General features: G+C 49.3%; 1 protein-coding gene across 5 annotated transcripts in view; it reads left to right on the forward strand.

The window, feature by feature from the left end:
- NSMF (NMDA receptor synaptonuclear signaling and neuronal migration factor) overlaps window positions 1-17,351 on the forward strand; it is a 45,591-nt gene that overhangs the window by 10,209 nt on the left and 18,031 nt on the right. For 2 of the 5 annotated variants that reach the window (XM_061479793.1, XM_061479795.1), the window contains exons 3-5: window positions 9,832-10,311; window positions 14,825-14,900; window positions 17,077-17,145. In XM_061479793.1, coding sequence (XP_061335777.1) covers window positions 9,832-10,311; window positions 14,825-14,900; window positions 17,077-17,145 — 625 coding nt within the window. The remainder of the gene's footprint in view (window positions 1-9,831; window positions 10,312-14,824; window positions 14,901-17,076; window positions 17,146-17,351) is intronic. The other 3 variants (XM_061479794.1, XM_061479796.1, XM_061479797.1) reach the window with 2 other exon arrangements.

The raw sequence follows: 17,351 nt of genomic DNA on the forward strand, positions 1-17,351 counted from the left end.
TGTGGAACCCTGGTCAAAGCCAAGGAGTAGGACCCTCTCTTATGCACATTTACACAGCTGACCTTCTACTCATCCTTATGGTTGCTCCTAGTTGCTTGTTCCTCTCTTGACTGTAGATAAGGAGGACATGGGAGTGGAGCTAATGTGACTCCTGGATAATGCACTAGTGTTGGGCTCCCCTGACCAGTGCTTAAACCCACTCTGTGCTCGTACCCACTGCCCCCCAGTGTATCAGGCTTGAGATCATACTTCCAGTGAATTTAGTTGCTATGGATAAGAATCAAGCAGCGAGCGGTACACATGGAATACACAGTCCTTACAGAGTCCTTAAGTATTGCCTTGGAAATAAAGTTTCCTAGATTACTGTAAATGTTTAAAGAGGAAAAAATAAGAATCCTCATTATTTAAGTCATCTTTTGCAGTCCTGCAGTGTATCGTTTAACCCACTCTAGCATTCCTTTATAAATAACTGGTAGGAAGGTTGCTGTCCTATAAAAATGTTTAGAAAATCTGTCTCCCTCTTATCCACGCCAGGAGTCCAATAGCAGGGGAACCAACTCTTTCCTTCCTCAGAAGTTCTGTATCTCAGTATGGCTTTCACAACCTTCTGAACACTTCACCTTTGGCTCAGCACAGCGCTTAAGCTATAGCGTTCATCCAGTGCCTGCAGTGAAACCAAGGAAGAGCCTCTTCTACGTGACTTGAAGACATAGCACATACATAGACGTACCTGAATCTGCTCCAATTCATCAGAGAGCAGGAGAGCAGTGTTAGGGCTCTACCAGCCCACCAATATCCTGTAGTTAGATTCCTCCTGGCATGTGTTGGTGGCTGAGGTCCAAGCTCAGCACACCGAGGAGCTGATTCCTCAGTGCACGTACATCTCTGTTCACAGCACTCTGGGCTTTCACTAGGGGCATCTTTACCTGGTGGGATGGGCTGGTTTCCACTGTAATAACCCTGTCTACATGGATGCTCCCTGCACTGCCAGGAGACTGCGGCTGCGGTTAAGGCTCTAGCCTAAATGTGGTTGGAAGGAGGCAGGCCTTGAGTTCAGGAGTTTATAGTCAAGAAATAAAAAGGTCTAAGAAAGGCTTAAAGTCATTGATGAATGCAGTGAGGGAAAAGGGTTGTGGTCTTTGAGGAGCAAGAAGTTGGCAGAGCCATCAGTGGGACAGTGGAAGCCTAAAAAGCTCCTCTTCTGCGGATCCAAGGAGCTGGAACCCTGCTCTCTCTCTGCAGATGACAATCCTCATGCAGAGAATGAGAGGAGTGTAAATCTTTGGGGTGCCAGTTCTGCTGCTGCTTTACCTGCTAATTTACCTCCATGGCAGAAGGGTGGAGAGCTGGAACTCCCCAGGCAGACACAGCAGACACTGTCAGATGGAGTCCCGTGTGTGCAGAGACTGCCTCAACTTCCTCCACTTCTGCTGCACTTTGCTCTCTGAGGTTCATCCATTTTGGTTCGACTCTTTTTGTCTTTAGAGTCTCCTGACTCCCAGGAAAGGAGATGCTGTGACAGCTTTTGCATCCCCCCTCTTCACGTTCCACAGCTGATCAAAGAGCTATTCTTCGGTGGTAACTTTTACACCTCAGTCTATTTTCGGTGGCTCCTCTGGAGAGCCTGTGTGAGTGTGTGCGTCAGAATGTCTTTGAGATAGTGGTGAAGAAGAACTACAGAGGGATTATGCACCAGCAGGATGGGCCAGCTGCCATGTCCGAGCGCTGTAATGAGGGTGAGCTATCTGCAAGGCTTTGTTCACCTTCTGCTTTCAATAAAATCACAGTCTGTCCATGTTCCACTCCCTTTGCTAAGGCAGTGGCTGTGGAATTGAACATCACCAGGGGGTAAGGAGGATTGCAGCATACTACGGGGTGTACACATAGTAAGGAAAAGGTGAGGAGAGTATTTGTTGTTGGTTACAACTTCTGATTCTTCCTAACGTGAGGCCTGAGAACTTCATGGCTGAGAAACACCGTGCCTATGCCTATGCAACTCCTCGATGGCTTGTTCTGGAGGAGGTTTTCCAGGCAACTGGGGAGTCCATTTACCTCTCCTCTGTTGCTTGGCTCGCAGTGCACTGACCATGTTCTCTGAGGTTGCAGCAGGGATGACAGCAATACACATTTGTCTTCTCTTTGCTTCCCTTCCCCAGCTGCCTGCTGACAGGGTATGAGTTGCTGGCAGAGGATGAAGGAATTGTACTTTTGGCATCACTCAGATTTTTTCTCCTGATCTTTAAAATATTCTGAGGAACTAGAAAAAAGGGAGGGTTGGACTCTGCTGCTGCCAGGACATGGATCTGTTAAGGGAGCTGGTGCTGAGGTGGTAATGCATCTCCTCCTCTTTTCCTGCCTCCATTCATGCTGGCTTATTCGTGTAGGCTTGAAGGTCTGGGAAGGTTCCCAAGAAGAGCACTCTCATGTTCAGCATTCATTCTGACTGCAGTGCTGCTGCCAGAGTCCTCGCTGACCCTCACAGCTTTCTGGTACTTTCCAAAGACTTTCCATCTTCTCTGTGGCATGGTTGTAGTGTAAGGGTGGGTGTCCCCTGGGACAGACCCAGAAGAAAGACAGGGAAAAGGGTTGACAGTTGCAAAAGGGAAGTGTAAGAAGGCTGCAGAGAGCAAAATACAAACATAGAAGAAATAATCACTCCAAGTCCCACCAGAGCTCACAGTTTTGGACATTCCCAGAGTCCCCTTCTTACAGCATAGGTGTCAGGGCCCCCACACTGAGATACTGCTTTAGATTTCTTTATCTCCATGTACTGGAACTGTGAGAGGAAAAAAGATACCCAGAGCATGGGGCAGTGAAACGAGCAGTGACAGCAAGCAGAGCACTTGAGAAACTTCCACCTATCAGGAGAAGCAGTGATGCATTCGGTGAGATGGGGTTCAGCACAAGGGTCCTTCACCGAGGAAAGGAAGGGAGCTGTGCTGGGGCTTTTCCCTGATGCTTTTTTATCAAGCAGTTTGTGTTCTGTTTGCCTGGGCTATTTGGAGGGCAGCTGGTGCTGCAGTGCTGGGGTTGCTGCTGTAGGATGTAGCACTGCTCTGCCCACTGCAGGCTGGGGCTCTGAGCGACCTGCATGTGAAAGGCTATGGAAGCAAAAGGAAGGGAAAGATCCCAGCAAGTATAAGGTGTGCTTGGTGCTGCAGAGATGATGGGCCTTGGGCCAGAGCTGCCCGGCAGGTCTTGACCTAAATTCACTGTGGTTCTTGCAGAATCAGCACGGCTGCTCTGACTGGTTTGCATCAGTGCAGACCAAAGGGGATAGTTACCTGTAACTGGAAGAAGCTCAAAAGAAGTCTGCTGCTTTTCTTTGGTTTTGCATGATGTTTCAGCCGTCAGTGAAAACACTGGGTGCAGAATGAGCATTCCTGAGCTTCCCCAAGCCAAATAGCAATGGGTAATAGTGGCAGGAGAAAAACATGTTTCCTCAGGCCCCTGTGCCATGGACACAAAGCAACCACTTGTGTTTGCATCCTGGGCTTCTGAAGCTTCCCAAGAGGGGCTGTGGGTGCATGTAAGGGCTGTGAAGGAGCTGTGAAATGGAGGAGGGTCCTGATGCTGCCAGGAGCTGACACAGGGCTGGAGAAACTGCAGCGTGAGGCTTTGCAGGTGCTTGAGGCCATGCAAGGGACCTGTGAGCTGTGCTATAGGAAGCCATGAAGAAAGGCTGCAGCTCTACAGTGCTCTAAAAGGAGCCTTCAGTTCGCCACTGTGCACACTGTGGAGCTGCCAGTGCAGCCTGCTTCAGGGTAAGCACCAAATCCGTTTTCCCTGTGGAGGCTGTTTGCCCTGTCCCCAGGGGGAGCCCCAGCACTGTGCCCAGCCCAGCTCTTGGGGTACCCCTGTGCTGGAGCAGTGTGGCTGCCCTTGAGCAATGGAGGTGGCCTTTCTAGAAAGAGCCCGTGCTCCAGAGGGGGTAGGATGAATTCAGGGCAGAGCAGGGATGTGAAGTCTCTTCTCTTGAGGGTTTCAGGCTGCTTCCAGGATCGGCAGAGCACAAGTATGGTGGGGGTATATGCTAAAACTTGCTTCTAAAGTGAATAAAGAGGTAGGTCAGTGTTACCATAGGAATGCAATGGAAAACTGGTGGAGCTGTCACTTGCTCCCTTGGGTCATGTCTCTCAGTCCCAATTTCATCTCTTCACGTTAATGTTACAGGCCAGACTTAAAGGTTACTTCTCTATAAAGCACAATGTCAACAGCATCTTCAGGTTGGCTGTTTTCAAGACCCATTTCAGCGCTGAGGACTAATTGGAAGCATTTTGTCACAGCTAAAGTGACCTCCTGTTTCCTCCAAGCAGCTCCCTCACTGAAGCAGCCCTTGGCTCTTCCCTGGTGCTTTGCAGAGAAGTGTGTGACGTTCCTTCCCCAGGAGCAGTAGGGTCAGGGTGCCTCAAAAAGCCACTGCCTCGGTCAGTCTTCAGGTACTTTCATAGCAAACACTGTGCGTGTCCTTCACTCACTTGACTCTGGAGCTACTGCGTGGCTGAAATGCCACTGTGACCTTTTTGTTGTATCTCTGGTTTTATATCCCTGTCCCATGCTTCAAACCATTTTTCCTGGTTTCCATGCATATTTCTTGCCTGCATTTCAGCCCTGCAGAGCAGCGGGGTCAGCTGCCAGCCCGGCTCTGGAGGCAGGAGCCATGTGCTGGTGGGGTCACGCAGTGGGACATTGGCATTGGGAAGGACAGGGCTGATGTGTCATGGCTCTGGTGCTCGCTCGGAGAGGGAGCAGAGGAGAACAGGACCTGACAGCCTGACAGCACACCTGCAGGGCAGTGGCAGGCATATGGGAGGACTCAGAACTGAAACTGTGAGAGGAGCTGCTCAGCTGTGCTGTCTGAAAAGATGTTCCTGGTTTTGCAGTGCCTGGGGCTCTAGCCACTGCATCCATCTGCTCTCCTCATCGAGAGTGTCACCTGGACCCCTCCTGGTGTAAAATGAAAAAGCATTAACTTCATTCCAACTGCTATGAACAGTGCTGCAGGTCCATGTACTGTACAGCTAAAATCTTCTCATTCTTCAGTAGCTGAGACAGTTCTTTCATTTAAAGTCAGTACCATCAACACCTGGTCCGGAGAATCCAGCTGAGGTGGAGCAGGGGAGAGTACTGTTCCTGTTAAATTTATGTTTTCTGAGATGACAGATGTGTTTTTAATAGGCCTTATCTGGATTCCCCTTTGCCACTTTGCTTCTGGTGCTGGAGCTGAGGTTTTAAATCTAAGGTGCTTTAATCATCAGTTAAGCTGTTAGTCATAAATTTTGGACTTTTTTTAAGCTTCTGCCTATGCCTTATGGCTGTATTCCACCTTGATTTATAAACTTCCCATTCCATGGGGTTAGAAGGCGGCCTGCATCAGAGATGAGTTTGGCTTGGTGAGTCCCTCCACTGTTATCAATAGGCATCAGTCAGCTGAGGCTTATCACAGTGTGTTGCCTCCTCTTGAGGCACATTGTGACAGCAAAAGAGAACATGGAAGTTCTTCCATGATTACCTACCTGGGTCAAAGCAAGTTCTCAGGTTAGTTACTGAATGGGAAAGCATTGTAAGTTAATAGTAGTGTCTAATTATCGGGAACTACATGTACCAAGGTAGCACACATTAACCAGTACAGGTGCTAGTTGCTGTTGGTAGTTATGTCTCTGGTGATACACATGCCCTAGTGATTGTGTTGTGTAGAAGGTGAAGAGAAATATCAAGAGGAGCAAGTGAAGCCAAAGAAACGTGTTCAGTGAATAACAAGGGGGTTGAGAAGTGGATTCGTCCTTGGCACTGGACTGTCAAGCCCCCAGGCTTGGGCAGGCTGTTAGACTTAGGCAGGTAAACAGGGAAGTGATGAAAATACAGGTTAAGAGACATGATTCACAGATCCAGCATGTTGGTCCTCTTCCCTTCATTTTGCTGATAAGTATCTCAGGCACAATAAATCCATGTAGACCACAGATCTAGTTGAAAAGAAATCTGAGTAACCTGAGTTGTCTGCTCCAGGGCAAACAAGGGTGCTGCTAGTGAAAGAGGGAGAGCAGAGCTGCCACTGGGTCAGCTTTCCTCAGGGCCTGGAGAGGAGGGAGCTATGCCAGGCCTCCCAAGTCACACTGTCCTGGGCTGCTGAGCAGTTGGATGGAGCAGCTGGGTGTGGGAGAGGTGGCAAGTGTGACGTGAAGATGAGACAGAGCAGCAGTATCCAGGCAGAGGATGTTAACAGCAGTCTGCTGCAGCTAATTCTGAGGAGGCAACTCCTGTCACTGCTGGAGTACCCTCTTACCTTGTCCTCTTCACTGAGCATCCTTTTGGCTCAGGTTCAATTCAGCATTGATTTCAGACCAGTTTCACTTTTCTAGCAGAACTATTGATCTGAAATGCCATAGTGGAGGCAGGTGCAGTGCTTTGGCATCTGAATCCCACCTCTGGAAGCACAGACAAGGGAATCAGTCCCTGGTGCTATCTCAGTGGTGCTGGTGTATGTGAACACGTGTGTGTGAATGTTAGCACAGATTTGCTCCCTGAATGGTGCAGGTTTGTCTTTAGAAGCCAGTAATTCATTCTGATGGATGTTTGAATCTCTTTTCCTTTCATGCTATTTTTTTTCTGTAGATATATTCTTTATTAACTTCTATAGAGCTTCACATTCCCTTTGCATATGAAGCTGTGTAGTTACCAAAGGTGCTAAATTAAATGAAAAGAAATAATCATCCAGTCCTTGGACAAAGAGAAAGCATACTGCTGTAGTGACAGGACTGTGGAGTGTAGACCATGAAAACTCTTAAATAAGCACAGGTGAAGACACCTTGAGTAACAGACAAGTAAGGTGGGAAGAAAGGATTATGCTTGCATTCTGCATGCTAGATCAGACAGGTGGTTTATGTCAAATACATCTGGTCAAGAGTAACCCTGCTGTGATTTTTATAGTCACATCCCACTTAAATCTCTAAATCTTATGGGTTGAACAGACGTTGGTGGTCATGAAGCAGAGGCAGGAGCTGGTCTCTGCACTTGCAACCATCAGCATTTTCAGACATACCGTACTTGGGGTACTTCATTTTTCCATTTACCCACCCACAGAGGTGCCAAGTCCTCAATCTGCGTTGTGGTGCTGTCAGTGCGTGAGCACAGGTGCTCAGTCCTGTGGGTTGCTCCCCTGAGGCTCCGTGTCCTCCATGGAAGTATTAATTTCAGGAGGAACAGGGCAGCTGTCAGCCACTATTTTGTGGTCTTAAGAAATTGTAGCGTCACTGAGCCCACACGCGTTAGTAAGTTTGACAAGCTGAGATGAGTACTTGGAACTGGCCTTTGTTTTTCATTTTCAAGATGGTGTGCTTGGCACTATTAGCCAGCACACATCTTGGCAGATCTTGGAGTCGTTTGCTGGTGTTTTCCCAAGACGTGCCTGCTCTGGAGCACAATCAGTCTTGGAACTGGAGAGGGTCTGACTTGCTGGAAAACAAACGCAGTGGCTGCTGCCTCTTGGGGGGTGACAAGTGGATGGAGAGACTTTGGAGACACTTTCTGCACTGGTTGGACTGCATGGCTCCTCACTGCACCTAGGCATGGATTTTAGACTCCATGTGCAGTCTGCAAAGGTAACATCAGAAGAGGCTCAAGAGGCTTTCTTTACAGGCAGCTCCTCCTGGTCAGCTCAAGCTGTCAGCTGCCGTGTCGAGACTGTGAGGGTTCACTAGGAACCAAGTGAAATGAACCCAAGTTGTGTCAGTCTGCATGGTCCTGATGGTCACTTCTTGATCAGGAGTGGCCAGATGCATTTGTCTCATAGTGGTGTCGAGGGAGTTGTGTCTCAAGCAGAAAAATGAGATCAGGGTGACGCACTGTGCCAGTACCAGCTCAATTCAGTTCAGTCTCAGCTGCAGACAGAGCAGTGCAGAGGCCCTGGGCAACGTGGGCATAACCCAGGGGGGGCTTCAGAATCAAAAGCTGCAAATGTGCATCCTCAGCTTGGGAGGGCTCTTTTCATAGGGGCACAAGAGCACTTCATAGGAAGCAGAGTGTGGCAGCAGTGGAAGCTCTGTGTTGCACACATACATCAGACCATCATGGCCAGCTATGAGGGAGCCAAGATTGTTGCTGCGGTCTTCCAGGTCGTGGCTCAGTAGCTAAAGGAAAGGTAATGAAGTAAAGGCTGGGGTTTGTTTCTGCCTGTGTTTCAAGTGCTGCTGTCTGTGCTGGCCACTGATGATTTTGGGTTCTCGGGTAGCAGTCACATGAATAATGCATTGCCTGTTGAGCCCTTTCCCAACCCCTGCTGCTTCCCAGCTGAGGGAAGTCTGAGAGGTAATTAACAGCCACTTGAAAAGGATTAGCAGGTGGGTGGGAGCTACTGTTGGGTTCATGCATGGAATTGCCATGGAAATGCTGAGATTTCCTGGCACTTCATCCAGTGTGTGGGCTCCGAAGATAGTTGTGCTCATGGGCCTCTCTGCTTTCCATCTTCCTACCCTACAAAGGCAGCGGCTGTGTTTTCCTTCAGGACAGCATCCTCTGGCTGTGCTGTCACCATCTGCACACAGGATGAAGTCTGCTAACCAGGGGTGCTGTGGAGAGCAGGGTGCTGGTTGCAGCTGTCAGCTGAAGGCCTTCTGCAGTTCTTTCACATCCAACTGCCTTTCTTTCACATCAAGAAAGGATCTGGGGGTGCTGATTGACAGAGCTGAACATGAGCCAGGCAGCCAGGAAAGCCACCAGCATCCTGGCCTGTATCAGCAACAGCGTGACCATCAGGGCCAGGGCAGTGGTTTTGCCCCTACGATGAGTGCTGGTGAGGCTGCACCTCAAATCCTGTGTTCAGTTCTGGGCCCCTCACTCCAAGACAGACATTGAGGTGCTGGAGTGGGGCCAGAGAAGGGCAACGGAGCTGGTGCAGGGCCTGGAGCACAAGTGTGATGGGGAACGGCTGAGGGACCTGGGGGGTTCAGTGTGGAGAAGAGAAGGCTCAAGGGGGACCTGATGGCTGCTTACAAGTGCCTGACAGGAGGATGGAGCCAGGAGGGACTGGGCTCTGCTCCCAAGGAACAAGGGATGGGACAAGAGGAAATGGCCTCAAGCTGCCCCAGGGCAGGTTTAGATGGAGCTGAGGAACAATTCCTTGCCCAGGGGGTGCTCAGGCATTGGAACAGGCTGCCCAGGGCAGGGCTGCAGTCACCGTCCCTGCAAGTGTTCACACAGCGTGGAGACGAGGCCTCAGTGCCATGGGTTAGTGGTGGCCTTGGCAGTGCTGGGAATGGTTGGACTGGATGAGCCCTTTAAGGGCTTTTCCAACCTGGTTGGTTCTCTGGTTCTATGAAGCTAATTGGCAGAAAATTGGGGGGGGGGGGGGGTGATGACCCCCAAACCCTGGTGGTTTGCCCCTTACCCTTAGTTCTAAAAAATAACTTTGTGCACAGAACATTCACTTTTTATTATCACTGCTGTGACCAGCTGGTGCTGGTCCTTGTCTTGTGAACCCTCACCAGCCCAGCAGCCCATGCATGGCTAAACCTGCCGAAGCAGACAGCTGATCATGGGCTGTTTTGCACATGAGCATTTTCATGCTGTGCAGTGAGACCTGCATTTGCTTCCAGCCTTGTTTGGTGGCCAGGCACACTTAAAATACTGGGTGTATTTGTGAGAAATGTGTCTCATTTCAGTACCAGCTCTGGAGGTTTAGACTGCTGTGGGCATGCATTCATCTGAGAAGGTTCCTGGGGGAGCCTACCATGTCCTGCTCACCCCTTCCCTTCCTGCAGCAGTAACAAAGAGCCTCTTGAATGTGCTAGTGCCTGGGGTGCTTTGGTTTTGAGGGAAGTGTGCTGTTTGTTCCAGATCACCTCTTGGCAGACTCCTACATCGGGCAGGAGGACTCCCCGGAGATGCAGCAGGCAGCACAGAACAAGCGCAGGCTCTCCGTCATCTCCGATGGCAAGTTTGAGCGGAGCTTCACCGAGGAGCAGGCAGAGAAGGTTCCCAGTGAGGGACCCAAGCCCCGGGTCTACACCATCTCCGGCGAGAGGCCGATGCTGTCAGACCACGAGAATGAAAGTATGGAACTGGTGGTGATGAAGGGGGCTGCCCAAGAGGAATGCCACCACGGTCACCAAGTGCACGGTGCTGGTGGCTCTCATGGTGCTGGCAGGCATTGCAAGGGCTGGCCAGGCAGCAGGCAGGGCTCTAAGGAGTGCCCAAACTGCACCCGGCTGGCTGCCCCTTCCCAGCATTCCTTTGACCTGGAGCACCATCAGTCCAGCGAGACAGGGTGGCACAGGAAAAGGCTGGAGAGGATGTACAGTGTCGATCGAGTGTCTGGTAAGTAAGGGTGAGTGCTGGGGGCTGGAAGGACACAAAGGGACTCACTGACACAGGGGTGGAGGGTGGTACCCATCTCCTCTAAGTATGGAGGTTTCATTGCCCTGTGCTTTGAGTTTGGGCCCTGTAGGGTTTCCCCTTTGCTGGTACTTTGCAGCAGCATTCATGGCAAGGGATTGTCTAAGGAGGAGTCTGAAATAAGCTGAGCTGAATTTGAGGTCAGCTTGTCCAAGCTCCATTGTCTCTGCTTCTAGCTTGTAAGCAGCAGATAAACTGGGTGGTTTTCATGCCAGCTTCATGTAGCTCAGTGAGGGTCATCTCTGCAAAGGAAGAGCAAGAGAGAAAAGGCTGTGTCAAAGCCTACATTTATGCTCAGCCAGGAGGCCCTTCAGAGCAGGACCGTCTTCTCTGCCTCATCCTGGGGCTGGGCTGGTGAAATCTTTGTGACAGTGCCAGGGTGCTCAGCGGGAGCCTCAGTTCAGCTCAAATGGGGTGTTCTGTTCCTGGGTGCACCCCAAAGTACTCATCTGTGTGCCTGGAACCAGTGTAGCAGGGTCTCTCAGGTATGAGGCATGCCACCTCTTGGGCTGTCCATTAATACTAGCAAGTGACACAATACTGGACTTTCTTTCCCCCTTACTGTGCATTTGCTCCATGTTCTCAGGGAAGAGGTTTGGAATTATTCAATTACATTAAAAAAAAATCCCTGATTGTCCTTAGAAACTTAACCATTCATCAAGTACGTGGCACCATCTCTGTGCTCTGAGTTAGCAGGTAGCACACAGTCCATCTTTGCCTGTCAGCTCAGTATGTGGCTGGCAGAGAGTCTGACCTGATTTGTCTGATTTATTTTCTCCTGTAAAGACACACCAAGGCTTTCAGAGCACAGTGTCCAGCTAGGAAAGCTCAAGGCTTGTAAAGCAATGGAGTATGAGGACTGTGGAGATCAGGCTGTGTTTCTTCCTGGGTTCCTGGTTTTCTAGTAAATATCATAGTGATATTTACTGCAGGTAAAGGTGCTGAAAGGTTGGGTTCTGGATCATCTTTTCATACCTTGGGGCTTGAAGTTACGTGACTAAATACATGGCCTAATAACCAAAGAAGAATAATGAACCCAGAACTGGTTATCAGACGTACGGAACACCTGCAGTCCCACTAACCCCTGCGTGTGGTTTTTTAAGCATTATCCCTCTGTTCCGTGGGATTCTGGGGCTTCCCATCAGACATTGTATGTGAGTGTTTGGACTTAGTTGTTGTTATTGCTGAAGTGCAAGAAAAAGAGTGAGGAGAGTTTTCCTGTAGGGAAGCCTTTAATGGTTGTATGGTTATATCTTGCCTGTTAAAGGTTGGCTCTGCATATGGTGACCCAGCCAGAAAGCTTGTGGAAGGAGACAAAACCAAAACCATTTCAGGAGAGGAGATCATAGCCCTGGGGGCTTGGTCTTCTGGAGGTGATGGTTCTGAGTTGAATCTATTGCAGCCTCATGGTGTGAGCTGCTCAGCAGTGACTGAAACATCCCTGTGTGCTCAACGCTGCAGTACAAACCCAAACCAACACCCCCAAACCTGCTACTGTGAAGAAAAATAACCCTACCCCAGCCCAAAGCAGCCCAACCTGAACAAATCAGAACTGTGCTGTGCACTGTGGGACTGAGGCAGGTTACATGATACTGAAGGAAAGCTCCAGATCACTACTGGAAAGTCTAACTCGTAAACACTTCTGCTGGAAAAATCTGTCCTAGCAAATGGTATAGAGAGGTGCCACGTTGTTTCTGGGCCTTGGGATTTACAATAGATTGTCAACCAGGCATCAGTTTTTGTTAGGCATAGTTCTCAATAAGAAATGGAGATTTGCCTTTCTGAAGACAGATCAGGGTAGTTACTTAAATGGGAACAAAATGGACAGTGCTGAAACTGGGGGAGTATTTTATGTTCCCTACAAGCAGGCAGCAGCCACCCTCGGTGCTTGTCTCAAGCTTCTGAATGCATCCATGTGCGCTTCTGAGTCCAAATCCCATCACAGCACTGGCATCATGGAATGAGAGTTTTCTCAGCTTGGTCTCATTTGCGTGCTCTATCCAAGTGTTGTTACTCAGAGGAAAACTGAGAATGGAATGGGATAACTGTCAGAGGATGCAAGAAGTATTCTTTGGGATGTCCTTCATGCATGGCTGGTGGAGAAAACAGTGGAGATGGGAGAGATGGACTAATTTCCCCAGAGGTTCACTTTACAGTGCTGCCTCCTCTGTTTGGATTTACATGATGTGTTATTGCTGCAGTTAGGCCAGATTGGCATGATTTATATGGATTTTTATGCTGAGTTTATGATGCCTAACACCATTCCAGAGAAGCACAAGCTGTCATCTCCTGCGCTGCTCCCTGTGTCTCATACAAACACATCCACTCATGAACAGAGGTGCTGAGATGAGTTTATCCCCTGGCATGTGGCTGGAGGTGCTGATGGTGGTGGTGGTGTGCCTCCAGTCTTACCCAGGCCCATGGTTCCCTCGCTGTTTTGTCACAGTTGATGAAGAAAGCAGAAGAAGATGCTCTGCCTGGCCAAAGCAGTGCGTGCTACCTGCTCCTGGAAGCAAGATAGCCACACTCAGAATCTGAATCTTATTTAGGGGATGAGCTCTGGAGCTGAGCTCTGCTCCCTGGTCCCCTTCTCTGCTACTGTTCTACCTCTAGCTGGTAATGAGGTGTTTCTGAAGGGTCCCAAATCTTTTATTCTCCATTGAGTGCTTTGGGTAGGGGAGTGATATCTTTCTTGTGTTGACTCCTGCCTATCAGAAAAGGAGGAAAGCTGCAGTGATTGTCCAGGTAAAGTATCATAAAACACTGGCTCTGCTTTGAATCAAAGCTGGGGGCTTTAAAACTAAAATTCATTAAGAGATTGCCAGTCCTTTGAGGTGTGTAGTGCTGGAGAAGTCTGAACAGAATTGTTGGCTGAAAAGGAATTTGTCCAACTTCTCCTCCACCACTTCTGTGGGTTTGAGACTTCAAACCAGTAATTCATTTACAGCCTGAGATGTTTTGCATTTCTCCTCCATCTGTTCTTTGGAGAAGAGCAGACATAGGAACTTCATAAGAAGTATTTAGCATACTGGAATGCAGTTTTCATTTAACATATATTTCCTTAGGGTGCCTTTATACAAGGCTTGACGTAAACTGTGAGCTGAGGAGCGTGTGTTAGAGCTTTCTATAGGATTCCTTGGAAGCTTCACTTTAGAGGGAGCCTCCCCAGTTGCATTTAGCATTTTTTTGCATCTCTAATTGCAGCCACTCTTCTATTCCAGGGAACAGCAGGATGAGTCTGTAGCATAATGATCTGTACAAATCACTGGGTAAGCTTTGGTCTGTAGTAATTGTGTCTGCAGTAGGTGTGCAGGGTTTGATTGGGTTTGATTGGGTTTGGGCCAACTGAAGTGAATTAAAAGAATCCTCTTGACAATGCCAGAATATTAATGACTAAGATAACGCAGCTGATCTTAAACTTGAATAAGGGAAGCAAGCACGGGATCAGGCAGCCTGTGGCAAGGCACTGAGCAAGGAAGCCACAAACTGGGAGTGAAGCAAGACGAAAAATCAGACCCAAATCCTTGAGTTCTGGCACGTCTTGTGTCAGTGGATTTTGATACCTCCGAGTCCCTGCCTGACTGACTTCAGCCTGGGAGGCTTCAGTAGGAGCTGCTTCTTGGTCAGGTTCTGGTCACCACCATCCCACACTCATCGTTAGTGACTCAGTTTGGTGCTTGCTTTTTGTCTTGGTGGTCATTGTTGGACACAGGGCCTTGGAGCAAGCTGCTCTAGTGGAAGGTGTCCCTGCCCATGGCAGGGTTGGAGCTGGAGGAGCTTTAAGGTCCCTTCCAACCCAACCTAAACCAGGCTGGGATTCTGTGATTATGTGACGATGATGCAGTGTCCTAATGCAGTGGAATTAAGAAATGATCCACAGTTGGTTCAGGCAGGGCAGTTTACAGACACAGGCAACCAAAGCAGCCCAGAGTTAGCTGTGGATTGTGCAGCTGATACGCTGTTTGACTTTTAAAACCACAAAAAGAAGGCCATATCTCAGGCTTATGGTCCTGAGGAGAGGAAGGTGAATGCTTTTTGTCTTTCACAGGAGGTTGTTTCAGGGAGCTGGACAAATGGGACAATTCAAATTAATGGCACTAAGGGAAAGGCAGAGGCTGGAAAAGGCTTTTGATGAAAACTATTTCTTTCTCCTGTATTTTCTTCTGGTTCAAATGTCTCTCCTGTAATTCCTGGATTATTCTAATCTTCCAGGTTTAGGATGGAGCTTACATTCTTCAGTTAAGCAGCCTGTTAGATGGCTTAGCACAAATTTACACTTGGTGGTAGTGTGCAGATATAGAGGAGGATGAGGCTTTTCTGTTAGTACAGGGCAGGATGCTAAAGAACAGCACTAAAAGAAGGAGCTTGGGAAGTGTTGCTGCCTGAAGGATGTCTCTGCCTACTGGATTCTCAGGTTTTGCTCTCTCTTTTCCAGATGATGTCCCCATACGAACCTGGTTCCCAAAAGAGAACCTCTTCAGTTTCCAAACTGCTACTACAACTATGCAAGCGTAAGTGAAACCTCTGCTATAGCTTTTATTGTGCAGCTGAAAGCTCATGGCCCACTCAGAGCTGTAGCTAAGAGCCTGAAGCAATCGAGTTGCATGTTTGGCACTGCAGTGGGTGAGAGAGACAGCCTTGCCTCTTATTGATTTCTCTCTTGTGCTTATTAGTTCTCTTTCCTACTACTCCCACTTGTTTGGTTTTACCTTCTTTAACTCCTTGGGCTACTCAGCTCTCCTCTGCTTCCCTGATTTTCTCTGTGACGTGCCTGTCCCTGGCTGCTGCTGCAGAGAGAGGGTCCTGTGGCAGCACCATGAGACCCTCCAGCACTTGCTTCTGCTGCAGCCACTGTCTCAAGGGAACATGATTCCAGGCTTGTCCTGCATCCGTCAGCCAGAGGAGTGCTTCTCTATGGGATGAGATGTAGCCCTGCAGCTTCTGCCCTGGTCTGGGCATTTGAGGAAGGTGTCACTGTGAAGTGTGGCTGGATCTGGGTTAGGAACAGCCTTTCTCTCCAGACTCAGGCAGGTTTTGGTGCCCTGCTTGCTGTGTGTTGGGAAGAGGCACTTCTCAAAGGACTGAAGAAGGGAAGCCTCATTTCCAGGTTGTACCCAACTTGTCAGGAAATGCTGTCTTCCTGGTTTCAAGTATTTCCTGTCTGGCTGGAAAGCCAAGGCAAGCAATGAGGGAAATGAGACACTGTTCTGCTTCTAAGGCCCTTCTCCAGCCTTGTCTTCTTCCCTGTGTCACCCTCAGCTCTACTCCTGTTTCTCCTTGTCTGGTGTCCTTTATGTAATCTGTCTCTGCCATTTCTTTTCCTTCCTACCTTTCCCTTCCTGAATCCCCAAAAGAGGCTGATTGTTGATTCTGGGATAACCCAGAGTGGATCGGACCTGTAAGGACCGATGGCAGGGAGGGCTGGATCCAGTATTGAGGAAGTCATCTTTGGTGGGCACAAGGTTTACTGCAGAATGATGGCCCATGGCAGGGCTTTACAGGGCTTGAAGGGCAAAGTGAGGCTGGTTTGGGAAATGGTGCCCTAAGGAAACCCCTGAGGAGCACAGCTCCCCTGGTTAACATAGCTCCCAGGTTAATGTTTCAGGTTAATGTGCTGCCTCTAGAGATTGCATGGAAACATCTCCAGGAGTTCAGGGCACCTCCTTAAGCTGCTTGGGGTGACAGGGATCCCCCGGGTGCCCCTGTCTTCCTGGCCTCTGCTCTAGGTGCCTTCAGTCCACCTTGCTCTCTTCCTTCATAGACCAGACAGCACGAGGTGACTTCACAAGTCTTTGTCACTGTGTGGGAAGGTCTCCCTGCTCCAGAAGTCCATGATGCTGAGCTCCCATTGCAGCCTGATGGGCCAGGTTCAGCTCTCAGTTGTACCTCTGCATGTTCTCTGGGTCTACAAGGAGCTTAATTTGCATCCAAGCTGCATGCCAGCACTGCCCCAGGGAGGATTTAGCTCGGTCAAGTAGGAGTCTTACCACTGAGAAATGTTTCATTTAAAAAGCAATTTCACCTAACAAGAAAGATTCCCTCTGGAGTGAGAATTCCCTTGGAATGCTGCTGGGGCTGAGCACTAATGAACTCCTCTTCTCTTTCTTTCCCCTGCATCTCCTGGAATCTCTAGCATCTCGTAAGTATAATCTTCATTATTTCCTTGTCTGTTGGTGTTCTGCATAAACTCTCCTCTCCTGTCCATCATATCGTGCTTTCCCTATGCTAGGGCTGTTTGTCAGCAGGCAGGAGATTAGATGGCTACACCTGGTAGGCCTACACAGATCACACCACAACCATCCTCATCTTCAAAATGGAGACTGGAGTTGCTGGCATGCTTTTGTCCCTCTTGATCCTGGTGTAAGGGGTTTTGTGTTTGCAGTCTCTTAGCCCAGTTCCTCCGTAGCAGGGATGATGACTGCTCGCCCATATTCTTTGGGCCATGGTCTGGTCGCTGTTTTGCTTTAGGAACAACAACTTTGTGCAACCACCAACCCTAGGGAGTGAGGACCTTTGGCTCAGCGAGTGTTTGCCTGGTCCCTGACTCGCACGCAGGCCTGCAAGGGCTGGCTCTCTTCCTTGGTCAGCTTTCTCTCTGTCGTGTGGTGAGGCCTCTCCTGTCTGTGTTTCGTGTCCTCTCCAGTCCAAAGCTGTGTAGCTGCTTAATGGCTTGACATGGTTTCCCAGGGCGTTCAGGGGCTACGCAGAGAGGAAGAGGCGGAAGCGAGAGAATGATTCTGCAGCTGTTATACAGAGGTAGGGCCCGTTCCCTCCCCAGCTCCACCCTCGCATGGGCCCTCCGGGTGTCATTCCTGAGGCTTGACGGCACTGAACGTGGTTGTCCCTGTCTGTGTTGCTGTTCTAGGGACATTAGCAGTGGCTGTGTTGGAAATGTGGAGGTGAATGATGCTGCAGGGCTTAAGATAGCTGGTCTCTATCTTCTTAAAGGAACACTGTAGTTT

This window comes from Pezoporus flaviventris, unplaced genomic scaffold (assembly GCF_033815535.1).
Source record: "Pezoporus flaviventris isolate CSIRO_AGI_PZ_B2104156 unplaced genomic scaffold, CSIRO_AGI_Pfla_v1 ptg000154l, whole genome shotgun sequence".
NCBI classification, from domain to species: domain Eukaryota; kingdom Metazoa; phylum Chordata; class Aves; order Psittaciformes; family Psittacidae; genus Pezoporus; species Pezoporus flaviventris.